The sequence below is a fragment of the Neofelis nebulosa genome, chromosome 9 (assembly GCF_028018385.1).
Source record: "Neofelis nebulosa isolate mNeoNeb1 chromosome 9, mNeoNeb1.pri, whole genome shotgun sequence".
NCBI classification, from domain to species: Eukaryota; Metazoa; Chordata; class Mammalia; order Carnivora; family Felidae; genus Neofelis; species Neofelis nebulosa.
The window spans coordinates 76,045,626-76,064,561 of record NC_080790.1 but is presented as its reverse complement, the minus strand read 5'-3'; the positions used below and the strand labels follow the sequence as shown (position 1 = coordinate 76,064,561).

At 48.1% G+C, this 18,936-nt stretch overlaps 1 protein-coding gene across 2 annotated transcripts in view; it reads left to right on the top strand.

The window, feature by feature from the left end:
* The window catches only part of SIX3 (SIX homeobox 3), a 101,783-nt gene extending 83,120 nt beyond the window's left edge, over positions 1–18,663 (top strand). Inside the window, exon 4 of one of the 2 annotated variants that reach the window (XM_058684236.1) lies at positions 18,083–18,663. In XM_058684236.1, the coding sequence (XP_058540219.1) occupies positions 18,083–18,172 (90 nt within the window). In that variant the 3' untranslated portion in view covers positions 18,173–18,663. Of the gene's footprint in view, positions 1–11,081; positions 11,207–18,082 lie in introns of those variants that run through there. The other variant, XM_058684238.1, reaches the window with a different exon arrangement.
* The last annotated feature ends 273 nt before the right edge of the window (positions 18,664–18,936 follow it).

Here is an 18,936-nt window from a genome sequence, read left to right as displayed (position 1 = left end):
GAGTTTTTTTTTGTTTTGTTTTTGGTTTTCCACGTAGAGTATCGTGTCATTGGCGAACAGTGAAAGTTTGACTTTTTCCTTGCCAATTTGTATGGATTTTATTTCTTTTTGTTGTCTGATTGCTGAGACTAGGACTCCTGGTACTATGTTGAACAACAGAGGTGAGAATGGATATCCCTGTAGTGTTCCTGACCTTAGGAGAAAAACTCAGTTTTTCCTCATTGAGGATGATATTAGCTGTGGGTCTTTCATATATGGCCTTTGTGATGTTGAAGTATGTTCCTTCTATCCCTGCTTTCTTGATAACCCCTTTACATCTTACCTATCAGTCTGTGAGCTTCTTGAAAGCAGGGACTGGGTCCTCTGGTTCGGTTAGCAGATGGTAAGTTCTCAAAAAAATATTTGTTGAAAAGGGATGATGGCAGTAGTATGAGTAATTTACCTTTGTGTGGCAGATTTGATTTTCTAAAGAATGCGACAACAATATCTCAATCCCATGTACCCTTCTTTTACTGTGTCTTTGATAGTCTTCTTGTTGAGGTGTGTGTGTGTGTGTGTGTGTGTGTGTGTGTGTATGAAGAGGGTGGTGGTCTATGTTTCTTCCCCTTAAATCTGTAATAGGCTTGTAATAATGGCAGAAATGACATCATATGACTTCTGAGGCTAGGTCGGGAAAGGCAATACAGCTTTTGCCCTATTCTCTTGGGACACTAGCTCTTGGAACAAGCCACCAAGCTGTAAGGAAGCCCTGTTGAGAGGCCCCTGTGGAAATGAGCTGAGTCCTCCCCCACTCCCCTGCCCCAGATCTGGCTAAGCTCCAAGCAGCAACCAGCACTCATTTGCCAACATGCCAGTGCACCATCTTGAAAGTGGATCTTCCAACTCTAGTCAAATTGTCCCGGCTGATACACAAGGAGCAGAGATGAGCCATCCCTGCCAAGCCCTGTCCCAGTCGCAGATTCATGAGTAAAATAAATGATTGCTGTTGTTTTAAGCCACTAAGTTTTGGAGTGATTGCTACACAGCAATTGATAATTGATCATTTGGCTTTCCTCTTAGCAATCCAATTTTCTCTTGGATCTGAATACCTGTCCTAAACCCCAGCCTCCCTGCCTTGGCCCTTAATATCTGCGTTCTCACCTTAAGGGGGGCAGGCAGACACTGTGCCCACATCCACAGCCACTGGCTGGAGTAACTCTGATAGATCTTAGCCTCTGGAACTCTGAGCTGCCCTCTATCTGGCTTTGGATAGTACTTTCCCCAATTCCTGCCACCCCCTAGACTAGAGCTCCTCGGCTCACATAGTTGTGGGGAATCCATCCTAAGTGCCCCAGTACCCACTATACCGCAGACATTGCCTACATGCTGTCCACCATGGGCCACAACCCAGCTGGGACAATTCCCCACCCTTAAGGGAGCTGCATTCTTTTCCCTGGTCCATGCCATGGTGGCTCAAGGCTTCCTTGGGACTGCCTAAATTAGGACAATATTTCATTCTTCTTCTGCAAATGGGTTCATATGAACAGCTGCCTCATGAGGTTATTGTGAAGGCTAAATGTAACTCTATCCATGAACCATTTGGTAAACTCTCAGTGTTGTTACAAGTTTGTTCAGCCAGAATTAATGCTGCCTAAGAGGAGCTTGCAAAATGGACGTAAGGGCTATAGTTGCAAACAAATATTTCTGAGTCATCCTCTCCTCCATTTCTGCCACACCCTCCCTTTTTAATATCTAGCCTATCATGTACAGCATCCCAAAGACCCTTCATCCTGTCCCAGCAGGTGGCTGGAAATAAATGCTGGATCCCCCACGAGAGCCGGCATGATCTGGGTTTTTGAAAGTGCTCCTCTGAGCTTCTGACCACATAGGACTCACTATTTTAGAGTCCATAAGCTGAATTTGCTCCACATTTAATCCATGTTGGCCAAAGTCAATATCCAGACCCTGGGAGTATTTGAAAACCCAGACATCATGGGGTGTTGCCCATCACACGCTTACCCCCAGCCCCACACACAGACATATGTACACATCCAGGGAGGTACATAGGGCAAGAAATCACATACTGTTGAGTATATATTCCCAGCCATACCGGGCACAATGGCCGAGCATTGACCCCGGAAGTTCAGGTTCTTCTCTGAGTGGGTCTGCGATGAGCTATGAACACAATCGTCTCCACCTATGGCTGTGACACTCAAGCCTCCTCTTCCCTCATACTTCTGGCATTTGATAAATACTTACAGAGGTCTATGAGGACACTTGATTCTCAGCAGATTGCACTACCAGCAAACACATTCCTCCTCAAAGGATGTGCACTCACTACATAAGGCATAAAATAAAAATATATCGTTTTCAGCAATAAGTTAGCACTAAAGAGTGAACAAAAATAGTCTAACATGGATGCAAGGTGTGATACGGGTGGGTAAGGGTTCCTTGTCTTAAGCTGAGACTGTTGCAAAGAGGAGGAGGGCTGGAGCCAGAGCCGGGACGAGGGCAGACCCGGGGAAAAGACACCATGAAGAGATTGGCACAGATGAAGAACAGATTCAGACCGTGAAATCCATGAGCATTTCATAAAACGAGATTTCCTCATGGGGAAGTCTTAAATTAAGCCCACAAGATTATTGAGTGATCCATTTTGGAGTCTTAGAAAGACTTTAATTTAGGGTCTTGTTCCAAGGGTATGTGGAGACACACAAACGCACACGCACACACACACACACACACACACACACACGGAAACAAACAGGAATGTATACACACACATATATAAATAAATGTATATATATAGGCAAATACCTGTCCCCACACATACACATGAGGATACACACAAAGACCTGTGTACTTATATTCATAGGAAATGATGAATACACACATTCGTACTCACATGAGAAAATTACTCCTGAAGTCATGGGGGCCATTTCACCCTCAATGGGTTGGTGAATATACCTCTGGGTCATCCCAAGCCCGTTCTCCCCACGAGTTCAGTCATAACTTTGGGGGTTTGGGGGAAGGAGACTCATCTGGTAAGGGGTAGAAGCTAAAACTAAGAAAATGTAAATACATTCAATTACTGAGCTTTTCTCCTTCTGAATAACAGGTGTGCTTCTCATTGGGAAAATTCAGATGCTCAACGTGTTACAGACTTTGTGGCTATTTGGGATGTGGCTGGGGATAGGGCCATTCTTAAGGAATCTGTAGTTTCTACTAGATTTTTTTTTCCAGCTTGTATTTAATCTGAGACATTGACAATACTGACGATGCCCACCAGCAATTCAACTCAATTCGATCTCATCCCATTCTGGTCAATGAAACAAATACACTTATTTTCCCAAAGTATCAGTCTAAGGTGTATTTAAGGCACTTCTACCCTATGTCTGACTCTGTGCCAAGCTGTATTGGGGGAAGAAGAGAGGAGGACACCATTCTGTCATCTAGGAGTTAATGGGCTAGTTGGGCAACAGAACCAAGCTGTGTGAAGCTATGGAAAACAAAACAAAACGGGGCACATAGGTTGAGAGGGAGGAAATATTGTGTGTCCGGGGGGCAAGGAAGCCTCCTTTGAAAAGGTGGTCTTGACGTGGGGTTTGTACAACAGGGAGAATTAGGATTGAGGGCAAGACATCAGCGAGACAGAATGAGGTCTGGCTGAGTCTTCCTTACCTGCCTTAGCTGTGCTTGGGAAGGCCTCCGAGGCTTTGTGTTTAGCATCTCTCCCTCCAGCTCCCCCAGGTGAGACAGTGAGATTTCTGGGAAAAGCCAAAATATGTAGGAATATTCAGAATCCACCAATGCCCATTGATTCCGGCCCCCTCTGGTGACAGCCACGGGTGGCAAATGAAGTCTTATCGCAGACAAGGGACTGGTATTTGCAGAGTAGTCTGAAAACCCTGCTAATCTGAAGAGCAGTGATTCCTACTTACAGGGCTCTGAGATCCCATTGGAAATGGTGAGGAAAGTCCTCTTCCCAATAAAATGCTCATCTGTACACGCACACAAAAAGTGGCATTCTACCGCAGGAACTCACAAACGCCAGCCCCCAGCCCTGCACCTCCCACCCCTGGGTCTGTGGTGTGGGCAGCTGGAAGGCAGCTGGGGCACGGCCAGACGCTGGAGGCCTGGTGCTTCCTTGGAGTTTCTAGCACCCTTTTGGGGTCATGGACTGAGCCTTTCTTGTGGTTCTTGAGTTCAAACCCCACGTAGGGCTCTGTGCTGACGGTGCAGAGTCCTCTTGGAATTCTCTCTCTCTCCCTCTGCCCCTCTCCCACTCTCTGTCTCAAAATAAGCAAATACACTTAAAAAAATTAACCAGTTGAGTAATTTCTCCCGTCCAACCCTTGCCCATCCTTGAACATGGAAATGGCCCAGAATCCCATAGGTGCCTTGCTCCAGCAGGAGCTCAAAACCAGGTTTTTGTTCATTTGTAAATAGCAGCTGTCCTTCATTGCATGTTTACTATGTGCTAACACTGAGCAAGGGGCTTTAGAATCAGGATCTCACTGATTTCCCCGACAACTCTCCAGTGTGGATACTATTTTTAGGCCCATCTTATAGATGATAAAGTGGGTACTCCGTGGTGCACAGAGGTTGAATGACTAAAGTGGCAGAGGAAGGAGTTGAATGGGGTCTGCTGGCAAAGTCTGAGCCTGTAACCACTATCCTGTCTTGCTCCTCTGAGCAATATGACTGTTCAGTTAATGTTGAGTACATCGGGCACGATTTGGCAGGGGCAAAGCGGGGCAGGGGGTCCTGAAGACTGCCCAGGTGCCAGGTGGGCTAATAGGCGCCTGTGCGACCGAGCGCTGCTCCCAAGCCGGGACCCTCTGCCCCCTCCAGACCGGCCCTGGGGGGCAACCTGAGCTGGGATGCGAGGACAAGCCCGTGCAATAACACCTCACCGGTGTTTTATTTCAGCCATGGCGGGGGCAGGAGTGAAACCGTCTCACTGAAATAATAATAATTGGCTCATTCTCAAATGGAGATTCATTTCCGACTGCCCCTTCCCGCGTCTCCCGGGCTGGCTGGTGTCAGAGGGAGGATATTTTCATAAGGATGAACTGTTCTTGAACGTTTCCTGCCACTGCACAGGTCTCCCGTTAGCAGGCGCAGGGTCTGTTATCTAACACCTCCCTCTGCTTCCAAATATATATTCATGAAAATAAAGCCCCTCTATGAAAAGCCCCGAACTTTCAGGAGTGAGCTGGACAGGGACGCGGGCATAGTGTGTTATCCATGCCTCGCCCACGGTGGGAGCCGAGAAGTATTTGATTCAATTCAGCACATGCTTTCTTCAGTGTCTCCAAGTGAGCTCAGTCCTAAGTCTGGGATAGGAGGACGTCAGGCTTTTGCCTATGAGGCCACCTTTAAGTAGTCAGTCACTCAGTGACAGTGTTGCCTAAGGAGTCCAGTGGACAGCAGTCAAATTATCCGTGAACTTGGATGGGAAAAAAATTTCATCTTTATCGTCACCAACCCCTAACTGGAATATAGTTGCTTTTTTAAGCATGTAGGCTTTGGGGTGCCTGGGTGGCTCAGTCGGTTAAGAGTCAGACTTCGGGGGGCGCCTGGGTGGCGCAGTCGGTTAAGCGTCCGACTTCAGCCAGGTCACGATCTCGCGGTCCGTGAGTTCGAGCCCCGCGTCGGGCTCTGGGCTGATGGCTCGGAGCCTGGAGCCTGTTTCCGATTCTGTGTCTCCCTCTCTCTCTGCCCCTCCCCCGTTCATGCTCTGTCTCTGTCTGTCCCAAAAATAAATAATAAAAAACACTAAAAAAAAAAAAAAAAAAAATTAAAAAAAAAAGAGTCAGACTTCGGCTCAGGTCATGATCTCCGTGTTGGTGGGTTCGAGCCCCACATCGGGGGCTCTGTGCTGACAGCTCAGAGCCTGAGGCCTACTTCGGATTCTGTCTCCCTCTCTCTCCGCACCTCCCCCCTCACACTGTGTCCCCGTCTCTTGAAAATAAGTGAAATGTTTAAAAAAAAAAAAAAAAGAATGTAGGCTTTAACCATAGCAGTGTTGGGCAGTAGCTATGGCATTCCCCACCAGCAGAAAACACAGGTATTTTCATATCACGTTAGAGTCGAGGCGGACACGTTGAAATGCTTATGCTCACCACTACTTGGAAATTACAGTACCAATCAGACCTGCTGCTAGATCTTGCAACTTAACATGTTAATCAAGAAGTGCATGTGTTACTATATCCGTTTAAAAAATTATTTTTATAACTTGGGGCACCTGGGTGGCTCAGTCGGTGAAGCCTTGGACTCTTGATCTTGGCTCAGGTCATGATCTCGCGGTTCGTGAGATCGAGCCCCGTGTTCGGTATTGTACTGACAGCACACAGCCTGCTTGGGATTCTCTCTCCCTCTCTCTCTGCCCCTCCCCCGCTTGTGCTCTGGTGTGAGCGTGCTCGTTCTCTCTCTTTCTCTCAAAATAAATAAACTTAAAAAATTATTCTTGTAACTTTATTTCAACATGATTTGTTTTCTTTGCAATCATATCTTATTTTATGCATTAGAAAATATTTCTTTTAATTTTTTTTAACGTTTATTTATTTTTGAGACAGAGAGAGACAGAGCATGAACGGGGGAGGGGCAGAGAGAGAGGGAGACACAGAATCGGAAGCGGGCTCCAGGCTCTGAGCCATCAGCCCAGAGCCCGACGTGGGGCTCGAACTCACGGACCGTAAGATCGTGACCTGAGCTGAAGTCGGAAGGTTAACCGACTGAGCCACCCAGGTGCCCCTGCATTAGAAAATATTATTCTGAGAAGGGGTGCCTAGGCAGATTCACCAGATGCCAAAGGCAACGAAAACTGGTTAAGGACCCCCATGAAATCGCTGTGTATTTAGGGGTTCTTCCTCCAGTGCAGAGTTGCAGCTGTTTTGAATAAGAGTTAACTCTTCATCTTTCACCTGGTCAGAGGAACCCCCAGCCAGGCATCAGGGGGAAAGAGGAACAACCTGGGGAGCCCTAGGAGGTTTTGGTATGTTTAGATCTCAACTTTTCCATCTATGAAATGGGATGACTGAGCCCATCAATAGGAGGTGCTGTTTCCCCATTCCTGACTGGTTAGGAGTCTGGCAGAACAGTACATGCCTCAGGTGCCGGGATCTGACACGGCTAGGGGCTGGGCCTGGCATGGTGGCTTCGCAAAGTCAGCTGGACCCTCTGTGCTTCCTGCATGCCAGGATGAAAACGGCTTTTTTTCATTTGAGATCCAAGATGCTGAGTCACTGGCCAGCTCAGAAGAGTAGTTCTTGTTGTAAAACAGCCCAAGAGGCCCCTCCCCTAACCCTGCCCAGCATGGTAGGCCTCAACCCAACTCTGATTTCGAGGAGAAGCCTCCAGGAAAGCACCGCAGGGGTGGAGGGAAGGGGGCTGCGTGAAACAGGTTCTAGGAGGAAAGCCCAGGTTTCAGACTTTCCTAGGGACTTGCCCTGGGCTCTCCTTCCATTTACTTTGTCCAGAGCGGGTGTTATTCCTAAAGTCTCTTATTGATCATCTCTTGTGTGGCCAGCCACATGCCCCACTCTGTGGGGACTCTGAGGGGGAAGACAGCGGCTGCCCTTGGTGATCTGACAATTTAGCCGGGGGCTGGGGAAGACAAGGCCAGCTCACCAGATGTAGCACACCTCCCAGAAGAGCTCAGGCGTGTGGCACAGGTAGGGCAGCAGGAGAGGCCTGGAGTGAGCAGAGGTGCTAAATAGAGGGGAAGGGATTTGGCCAAGAAGCAGAGGGCAGGGGGGAGGCCATTCTGGGAAGTGGTGTCTGCTCCAGGCCAGGAGCAGGAGGGGCTTTCATCAGTGGTGGTGAGGGGGCTCTGTGATGACATCAGCCAGGACTGAGGTGAAAGGCAAGTATTGGAGTGCTGGTTATGGGAAATAGGGTATTGATTATAGAGGACTGGGTGACCCTTGAAGTTGTTTTGAGCCAGAGAGGTGTTTCTGGTTGGGCTGCAGGCTTGCAGGGAGGGGCTGGACTCCAGGCCCCAACTTACCCCTACATTATTGCTCTCCTAGCTTTCTAAATGTGGCAGCCATGCATCCATCCATCTATCCATCCATCCATCCATCCATCCATCCATCCATCTGCTTGTTCCCTTATCCTCTCTGCCTACCTCCTCACCTCCTCCAGTGTAAGCTCCTTCACTAGGCTTGAGGCTGTGCTCTCTGCTGTTTTCCTGGTTTCTAGCATAGTTCTGGGTACATAGTGGGCCCTCGGTAAGTATTTTTGAACATATTCCTCCCCTGAACATTCATTTAGCCATTTACACTTGCTCAGGATGCTTCCTCTGGAATATTGAGTCCATTTGTCCCTCCTCATCTCCAGAGCCGCATCCGGTTATTTGGAGAGTCCGCAGTGTCCCCTCACCGTTCCAACAGAGTCTCTGAGAGTCCCTTTCCCCTTTAGTGTAGCCATGCGACTTGACATGCAAGAAGGGAGACTGGGTGCTGGTCCCAGATCTGCAAAGACAAGGTACATGGCCTTAGGCACTGTCATTCTCTGTGCTTCCTTGGCGGAGTGATGGCAAGCGTGGACAAGGAGAGCTTCGAGAATTCCTTATACTCTGATGGGCTGTGGTTCTCTAACCTTAACTCGTCGCAAGTGACGAGGCAAGTGTGGGGCAAGTGAAACCATGTTAACAACTGCTTAAATTCAATCAGAGGGACGTTTCCCCGGAGTTAGTGATTTAACTATGTTTCTCAGCAACACAGGGCTTTTCTAGCTGAGCAACTAACCATTCCTTAGCCCTAGGAAACGATTCTCTTCTGATAGTCCTTTTATGAATGCATGACCCCCCCCACTCATAATTGGGAGGATCCAGGAGTGCCCAGAAAGGGCCTTAATCACTCTGAGATTGCGTTACGTTCCTGATTAAGTCACTTAATAAATGACCACATCAAGTAGCCTGAAGGAAGGCATTTCCGGAGAGGACCTAAATCACTTTTAATTTTCAGGGCCGTGTGTTTTCCTTTTGCAGCCTGGAGCTGCTGTGCCCTGCCTGCCATCTGAGAAACATTTCTTTAAGGTGTCAAAAGGATGTGTCATGCATTTGGAATGAGGGCTAAATTAAAAGGCCACACAACATATAGTTGGGGAAATAGTGAGATATTCCGGGCTGTTTCCAGGATAAACTACCCATTTGGCAGTCTTTTCTTGAGCAGAAACAATGCATAGTGGGATGCTTGCCTGACATTTACACCCCACAGGCACATACATGCATGCACAGACACACACGCACAAGCACTCACACATGCAGTCGTGAAGGGACGTGTAGGGTCCCCTGAATTGGACATACCGATTAGCCACGTGGATTTTGTTGCTACAGAAAGTGGGAGGATTGGTGACAGGTAACTTAGTACCTCTAGTTGTACTGAGAACGGCCCTGGGACTCTTATCTCTTTGCCTTTTGAGAGAGAGGCCTGAGCTCTGCGACGGGCTCCCATAACATGTTCTATTTCTTCATTCAGAGGTGAGAGGAAACATCAAGTGATTTCATCCAAGTGTCTCCATTTTAAGTTGAGGAAACCAGTGCCCAGAGAAGGCCGGTTACTTGCCCAAAGACACACAGCTCGATAAAGCCAGAGCCAGTACACATGTCTTGTTTCACGTGCTAGGTCAGAGCCACCTTCACCCCTTCCCCTCTGTCCCCAATTGTCCTCTCCCTCATGCTGATATTATCCCACCTCAGATAAGCCACAGGGCAGGTAATTGAGAGCAGACTGCCTTGGCTACTGATTTTACCCCAGGGACAAAACAAGCGCTTGCTGCCAGCTGAGAAGTCCCAGCTGCTTCCAGCATGTTCTGAAGCTGCGGGCTCTGGAGAAGCCTTGCTTCTCCTTCATGCCATTAAGAGACCGTTTCCAGGACCTGCCAGGAATCATCGGATATTTTGCAGTTCACATTTCTGCTCTTTATCTAGCCTTGAGGGGTTTTTGCATTTCATTAAAAAATGTCACTGTTTTGGGGCGCCTGGGTGGCTTGGTCGGTTAAGTGTCCGACTTCGGCTCAGGTCATGATCTCACGGCCTGTGAGTTCGAGCCCCGCGTCGGGCTCTGTGCTGACTTCTCAGAGCCTGCAGCCTGTTTCAGATTCCGTGTCTCCCTCTCTCTCTGCCCCTCCCCTGTTCATGCTCTGTCTCTCTCTGTCTCAAAAATAAATAAACATTGAAGAAAAAATTGAAAAAAAAAAAGTCACCGTTTTTTCCAATTTAGTGCTCACTGGGTGGGATAGTCCAAGGCCAGCCCTTCCAAGACAAATGAAGGTGAAAGGGCCAAACCTAGCTCAGCCACCGGCCCAGGAATGAGCAAACTTCCGGGAAGAGAGAAAACCACCAAACTCTGCTGGGTTCTTTCCCAGACTCAGTAACATGTTCTGTCAACCCTTTCCTGGCCCTGTGGAGCTAAGGGGCCATCTGGGATAAATGGACCGGAAGATGGCCTTCAGAAAGCCTGGCCTGGGAGAAGGCAAGGCGATTTTCCAGAAAACAAGACCCAAACAAAACAGTTTCTGGGCACCCGCTGCCACCAGGCGTTGGGCCGGAAGCTTTCTCATTGGGTATTTTAGTGAAACCTTTTTCAGATCCGAGGGCTCCTGGCCTGGGATTTACATCAGGCTGAGCTCTGGAATGTGGTGATCACTCATTCTTCCCTTGAAGATCCGTCACTATCTCTCTGCGATACCTTCCAAGCCTTGCCCACAGAGAAACTGAGGCTCAGGGAGGCCGCTGGGCAGCGGAGCTCCAGAGCGCTGAGAAGTGATTCCCCTGCTCCCACGGTGCAGGATTTAGCAAACAAAAAGACAAAATGCCCAGTTAAATTTGAATTTCAGATAAACAATAAATACTTTTTGGTGTGAAGACATCCCATGCAATATTTGGGATATACCAAAAAAAAAAAAAAAAAAAAGACTCATTGTTTCCTGGAAATTCATATTTAACTGGGTGGTCTGTCCTCATTGTCTTTTATCTTAATCTATAGGGCTTTGGGTAAATTCTTCGTTTCCCTAAAGGTGCCTGCTACAGGGGGAAAAATGTCTGCAAGTTACCGATTTAAGGTTAGCCCATTTGTTTGATTATTTTCCAGGAAAACCCAGGAGGAAAGTGATTTTCCCACCTCCCCACGGATCCACTGGTGAGAGTCGAGAGTGAAGTTCACCTGGGGTGCCTGGGTGGCTCAGTCGGTTAAGAGGCCAACTTCGGCTGAGGTCATGATCTCACGGTTCGAGCCCCAAGTTGGGATCTGTGCTGATGGCTCAGAGCCTGGAGACCGCTTCAGATTCTGTCTCTCTCTCTCTCTCTCTCTCTCTGTCCCTCCCCTGCTCAAGCTCTGTCTCTCAAAAATTAATAAATGTGAAAAAAAATTTAAAAAGAAAAAGCACACCTCCCATTCCTGGGGATCTTCTCTGTTTTATTTTTCTCCATATTCTCTGCTTTATTTACTTGTTTCTTTTATGGCCTCTGCCAGACTACTACTAGAATGTAAGCTCCGTGATGGTGGGGTTCGTATTTGTTTTGCTCACCTCTATAACCTCAGTGTCTAGAAAAGTGCCTGGCACTTGGTTGACTCTTACTAGCTTTTGTTGAATAGATGGACAAAAGAATCCGGGGCTCATGGCTTTCAGTCAGAAGCTCTTCTCCCTGCAGCGTTCTTTGCTGCCCCACAGCCTCCTCGGAGCCAGGGGATTTACGCAACAGCTGCCTTTGGGGGACCGCATGAGAATCAATGGTAAGGGTGGGTTCAGGGTGGGTTCCGGGAGTTTTGACCTTAAATCCTACCACTCCTGCCATCCTGCTGGGTTCGGCAGCTGCTGGTGTCAGGCAGGAGAGCGAGTGGACAGACTCCCAGGAGGGGGAGAATAGTGTGACTAGTGTGCAGAGGGGGCTTTCTTTGTGACAATGAGAACTTAGTCGACCACAGTTGCTTTATTCTAATGGCTATGCCTTCTGCTGAGAGTATAGAGGCAAAGGGGTCCTAGAAAGAGATGTTGAACTGGATTAATCCAGTGTGGCAGAGCACCTCCCTCCTCTCTGCTGCTCACCACTCACTGAGGGTCCGTGGGGAAAGGCCCTTCCCAACTCTTGCTTTCGAGTCTGCTGGCCTGGCAACCTCACAGGGGGAGGGCTGATCCCTGCCCCCAGGCTCCTTGTCTGGATCCTCATCTACCCCATGAGACCTCACTGGGCACTGAACCTCTGTGAGATATCATTTCCCAGACAAATTCACGGTCATGTGGCGTGACTGGGTCAGGGGAAAAAGCCCGCCCCATTACTGGAGACATATCAAAGCCCCAGTCCAAGGGGTCAAATGTCTTCCTTTTAGAAAAAAGAATGTCAAACACTTCTGTTGAGTCTTCGACTTTGTAAAAAACAATAAAATAGATTCTGAAGGAGGTAAGAAAGGAAAACAAAAGTATATATAACTGGGGAGCACAAGGGACCTTGGAGTTCCTCTAATCAGCCCCATTTCCTGATGAAGAATCAAAGGCTGGGAGGCTGGGCTGGGCCAAGTTCATTTAGAGACTTGGGGAGATTTGGTGGGGGGTGGGCCTGAGCTGGGCAGGTTCTCTTCCCCGTATCTTGCCACCTGCACACATCTAGAAGTTAATGTTTTTGGATGACTCTGCAGATGGGTCTCAAGGAGTCAGGTCTATCGTTTGGGGGGTTCAACTGCCCATGAGGGGCTTAGGAGCCCCTCCCAGCATGTGTGAGGGAGCATGGGGCTGGGGAGCTGGCATCTCACCCCATCACACTGGGGGAGAGGTCACAGAGGGCCACCCGGAAGGACATCCACAGGTGGGACATCCACATCCGCAGGGGCGGAGACAGGACTGGGCTTGCCCAGGTTTCTATAGCTAGAGATTCCCACCTCCCTCTCCTAGCCTCCCCTCCTGGGCTCAACGAACCCAAAGCATCTCCTTTTTACTGAGTTCTACCACTGGCCATAGTGCTGAGCATGTTGCCTAGATATCAGTTCATGTACAATTCCAGCAGCAATGTGAGATTGATACCATTTCTTTTCAGGTAATAAATGAGGCAACAGAGACTCAGAGAGATCAAGTCTCTTGCCCAGAGTCACACAGCTAGGAAGCAACAGAGGAAGAGTGAAAAACCTTTACACGTTCAGCTTCTGTGGGAAGGGCTTCACCGCGGGGGCAGGCCAGAGAATGCCACTGGTGTTTTTTTCCTCAGCTGCTTAAGGACCCAGCTGGGCCTTTGTACAAGCATTCCCAAATTCTAGCGTCATTGGCTTACCATGAAAACAGATGCCCCCTCAGATTTGCAGCCAGGGGTCCTGATTTATTTTGTTAATGATTATATTTATCAGTAGCTGTATTAACATGTTCTCTGAGTGTCCAGATTGCAAAGTTTATAAAGAATTATTTTCTTAATTGAAACATGTCAGGAGATTACAGGTGCGAGTTGGTTAATTATCTTTACTTTCCAAATGAAAATTGACCTTAATTGTGAAATTTTGATCGACATATTTTACGCATTACATGAAACCCCCATCTTTGACATGAAGAGCTAGGGAGGCAGGTCTGCGGTTACATAATTGTTTTTAATGTAAGTGAATCAGTTAATTAATACTTGCAAAAAACCCAAGGTTTTTCAGGAAACTTACAATTACCATCAATTTAAGCGTACAGCTACATTAATATGGTGACAAGTCCAATAATAAAACTTAAGTGATTGCAGGCAAGTGCTGAGCAGATGTGTGAATAAGCATGCAGACCGTGGGTTGAGTGTCAGACCATATTGGAAAAGTGAAGCAGTCAGAGACCTCCACTCCTAGGTCCCAGCCTCCAGTGCTGAGTCTTACTCCCCAGCCTCAGCCCCCCAGCACTTAACCTCCAGCTGCAGCCCAGTCCCCAGCCTCCAGCCTCCAGCTCAGGCTTCAGCCCCAGTCTCTTTTGCATGATTGTCTCCCCGGACCCTGAAATAGGCCACAGACAGATCTATTCTCTTTATGTTCCTCAATATACAGCATGCACATTTGGCGGAGAGCTTCTCATTTTATTTATTTCCTAGTTATCTAAGAGAGTTGTTTCTCAGCACCAAGAAAGTGGGTACCTCTCACACAGGTTAGAGTTCAAAATGGTCAGAGGGATCCAAGGAGCCCACTGGAGCAGAGAAGACCACTGGGCCCTCCCCCTCCTCCTTTTTTTTTTTTTTTTAAGTTTATTTATTTACCAGACAGAGAGGGAGAGAGAGGATCCCAAGCAGGCTCTGCACTGTCTGTGCAAAGCCTGACACGTGGCTCGATCTCATGAACCGTGAGATCATGACCTGAGTGGAAATCAAGAGTCGGACACTCAACTGACTGAGCCACCCGCGTGCCCCCCTCCCCCTTCTTCTTGACCTTGCTGCCACCTGCCCTAGATTCTCCATTAATATATCACCTGTCAGGTGCAGACAGGAGAATGACACTTGCTGAGGGAGCTGGGATGCCTTTGACTCTGCTGTTTTCCAGTCAGCTGCATAGGCTTATGAAAGCTCACTTACCCTTCCTGGGCCTTAGTTTTTCTATCTGTCCAATGGGAAGTTGAGGCAATTTTAAAACATGTTGGGCAAATTCTCTGACACTCCTGTCATTGAGAAGCGAGGGTCTATGTGCCTTTGCCTTGAATCTGGGCCAATCTTAGTGACTCACTTGTGACCAGTAGAATGCAGTAGAAAGTGACCTTGCATGACCTCGGAGACTAGTTCAGAAAAGTCCACATCATTTCCTTAGTTCTTCTGGGACACTCACGTTTGGAGCCCTGGGCCACCGTGTAAGAAGTCTAACTACCCTGAGGCTGCCATGTCATGAAGAAGCCCAGGTCACATGGAGAGGGCACATGGGGGGTGTTCTAACCGACAGCCTCAGTGGAATCTCAGCTGGCAGCCAGCACCAGCCACCAGATGATTTTAGCCTCCGGCTGAGGCCCCAGGCATCATGTGGCTGAGTCAGGAGTATATTATTTTCATTTCCTAATTTGCAGACTTGTTGGGATGAGCAAATGAAATAAAATACAAAAAAAAAAAAAGCCTCTGAAAGGCTGTACAAAGGGAGCTATTGGGGCACCTGGGTGGCTCAGTTGGTTAAGTGCCGATTTCAGCTCAGGTCGTGATCTCATGGTTCATGAGTTCGAGCCCTGCATCAGGCTCTCTGTGGTCAGCACAGAGTCTGCTTTGGATCCTCTCTCTCCCATTCTCTCTGCCCTTCTATGCTCCTCTCTCTTTCTCTCAAAAATAAATAAACATTTAAAAGAAAAATAAAAAAAAGAGAGCTATTATTTTTGTGGTTATTTTTATTATGGTGTTCAGTCCTACACTAGATTATACAGAGACAATATAAGAAATGGAGAAAATAAGGTCTCTTCTCTCAAAGAGTCTATTCAAATGGGCAGAGAGAAGACCAAGAAATAGATAAGAACAATAAATAATATTGAACAGGGCTAAATAGTAAGATGTAAGGTACAGATTAGATGGTATAGGTGTTTATAGGAGGCAGGACAGTGATGGGGGGGCAAGGAGCAGAAGGGCCAAGAAAGGCTTCTTGGAGGATGGGGACCTCCCTTGAAGGTTGAGGAAGGTTTGGGTTGCTGGAGAGGAGGGAGGATACATTAGGCATGGGGGCACCAAATGAGCAAAGGCACTGACAAGGTAGCCTTATAAAGGTGATGGAGAGACTGGGGGCAGAGGGAACCTACCCGGTAAGGCTGGATGGGGTCAGACAGGTCTACCTCATGGGGGCCCAAATGCCCGCCAGCAGTCAGGTTAGATTTCTGTGTTTGCTGACTCCCTATGTGTAGGAAGATTTCATGGTCCCTCTCGGTCACCTTTTCTGATATCATCATTGTCTTTCTTGGCTCACAATGACCCTCTTTCTGTAGGAACTTCTTGTCCTACCCTTTCCTGGCATCGTTGTGTCTGCTCCTGCCCCTGGCCTGTGGGCAAAAGCTGATTGGTCCAGGATGTACACCTGACCGAGTGGGGATCTCTGACTTCTTTTTCTAGAGGTTTCGAAGCTTTGAACTACTGAAGATGAGAGTTGGCACCAAGTGCTGTGGACAGAAGGGCCACCGACACTGCTCAGGCCCCCAGCTGCCCTGCTTCCTCCCTGCCTGGGGGTGCAGCTCTCCACTGGATTCTGAGAGCCTTCTAGAGATCTTCCAGTAAAGGCTAAGCCCTCTCCTTACTCCTGTATTTATTTGTTTACTTCTTTATTTAGCCAGCCACTGTTTGTGTCTGGTACCAGTGACCACAGGAGACGTAACTCACACTAGCCACAGCTGAAGTGTGGGTAGTGACGAGGAGGCCAGGGCCTCCCCTGCATCTTGCCTTCGCCTGCCCCCCCCCGCCCCCCACTGTGTGACTTTGGGCGGATCACCTTCTCTAAATCTCAGTTTCCTTATCAAAACGATGAAAAGAAGACCAAATGCATGGGTTGATTGCAAGGATTTTAGGAGATCATCTGTGTCTGGCATACATTATGTGCTGGAGAAAAACAAAGGCTGTTAGCTGCTGTGATTATTACAATTCGGGCTTAAGGAGTTGGAAGCCGGCTGCCTGCAACCATGAGAGTTCCTACCGACCAGGCTCCTCGCAGCACAGAGAAAACAAACACAGATGACAAGGGGGGTTCTGCTGATCTTTAAGTGGCCTTTTGACATTCAGTGGAAGGCACTTGACCCCTAGCAGCAAATTGATTTCTGGAACACGGCCCCAGCCTCCGTGTTTAGTTCACTTTTATCCAGCCCTTTACATCACAAAGAGGAGTGATTAGGGGCTCTGTTGGTTAAGCCTCCAACTCTTGATTTCGGCTCAGGACGTGGATCTCACGGTTCGTGAGATGGAGCCCTGCGTCAGGCTCTGCACCGACAGCACAGAGCCTGCTTGGGATTCTCTCTCTCCCTCTCTCTCTCTGCCCCTCTTTCACGTGCTCTCTCTCTGTCTCTCTCTCTCTCAAAATAAGTAAATACACTTTGAAAGAAATTTTAAAAAAGGTGGGGGGAGTGATTACATCACAAAGGGGCTGGTACACTCCGTTGGTTGGAGCCCAATCTGAGAGATCAAAGGTGAGACCGACCTTTGAGCCTACAAGCCAGAGAAGTGTTTTTCCAGGCCACAGGTTCCAGTCTCACTTTAGCCAACCAGCGTGTGCGCGGGGTCATCCTGTGGCCTGGGAAAGAGTCCCGATGGCTCCAGGCAACCCTTCCCCACCTCTGGAAACAGTTCAGAGTGTCTGGCCCCAGCTGAGCGTGGAACCGGGGCTGTTGGCTGACTTGGGTGTCGGGGACTGGGGTATCTGGGAAGTGAGACTGGGAAAGAGGGTGAGACAGTTCTACCTCTTGTAATAAAATAGAATTCCAAGATAAAGAAATAAACATTTTTAAAAAATGAGCAAAAATAAACCTCCAGATGGATTCACCTCTCCAGGTGGGAGGAGCAGTTGGGAGCACGAGGCCCTGGTCTGTCTGCGTGAGTCATCCCTGGGCTCTCCCAACCTGATCCCCACTCTTTCTGCCTTGTTGGGCCCAGGAGCAGGGGCTGCTGTTTGAATGAGCCAGCCCAGTGGGGGCACAAACCCTTTCTCTGAACTGCCCTTAGTGGTGACAACTGGAATTTCTCAAAAGGATTCTGTAAATCTTAAGGAAGGACAAAAGGGAAATAAGCCCAGAAAATAAAAGAAACCTGGCTGGCTTGGAGAGGAAAGTGGCCAAGGGTCCTGCGTCATTCCCGGGAGGATCCCAAGGAGAGACTTATTTCTTCATCCTCATCCCAAGGGTCAGGAAACCTCTGCAGGCTCCTTGCTGACTTTCTTTAGCACCAGATCCCCATCTCTACCCGGAAGGGCGCTCTCACATGTCTTTGCATCCCCCAGTCCTGGCCAGAGCTCCTCAGGCTCCCTTTATCGGCCAGACCTGAGGCCCCCAGGGGGAACCTCGTTCCTCAGAGAAGGACCCATCTTGCACAAACAGGACACAGCTCTGGCCCCGTGCTGGCCCACTGTTGCAGGAACCTCTACACAACTGCTACCCACCCACGTGTCTGGAGGAGTGTTTTGTCAAGAAGTCTTTTACGTATGTGTTTTTTTCACAGGTGAGAAAACGAAAACTCAAACGAGGTCAGGTCACATGCCCAAGGGTCACCGATGGATGCCAAGGTCAGGATTCAATTCACATCCCCTGATGCCAAGCCACCTTCTTTTTACATTATACTCACAGCCTGCTGCTTTATTGTTGCATGCCTTCCCCCACCCCCGCCCCCCATCCAGCTCCCAGAATTCACTGCCACATGACCAGAGTCACTGGAGCTGCTTCGATTTACAGATGGAGGAAATGTTTACAGAAAGTCAGGGGACACTCGGTAAGTCTTGGTTGAATTACATTGACAGAAAGAGTTGTTGATAATCGTAGTGATAATAATGAAACTAAATGATCCATTTTAAAGGGGGGGGGGAACGTTTGCTGAAAGGAGATAAACAGAGCAGTGACTTAAAATCCAATGACTTGGCAGGGCCAGGGTAATTTCCCCCTGGGATTACCTCTCATGGGCTTTGGTAGGGGAACCTACCCGTTCACAAGAGTTTGGGGGGACCACATAATAATTAACATTAAACGTTTTTCTTCGAGGCTTCTGCCACTGAATAACTAGAAACAGGAAAGGTTTAGTGTGAGAAGCCAGGGAAACGTGGCCATAGGAATAACGTTCATCTTTAATTGATTTAAGTGACAGCCTCAAATACAATGCGATTAAAAAAAAAATACAACAAACATGTGGTGGAGTTTAGAGCATCTGGGTCTGTTTAAATTGCTCTTGTTTTTCAAGATCAAGGGTATTATTGATAAAAACAAAAATCTTTGTAATCACTAAATTTAATCCAACTAACGATGATGAGAAGACCGTTGTAAACATGAAACATGACTTGGGAACCGAATCGTACATACTTTCCT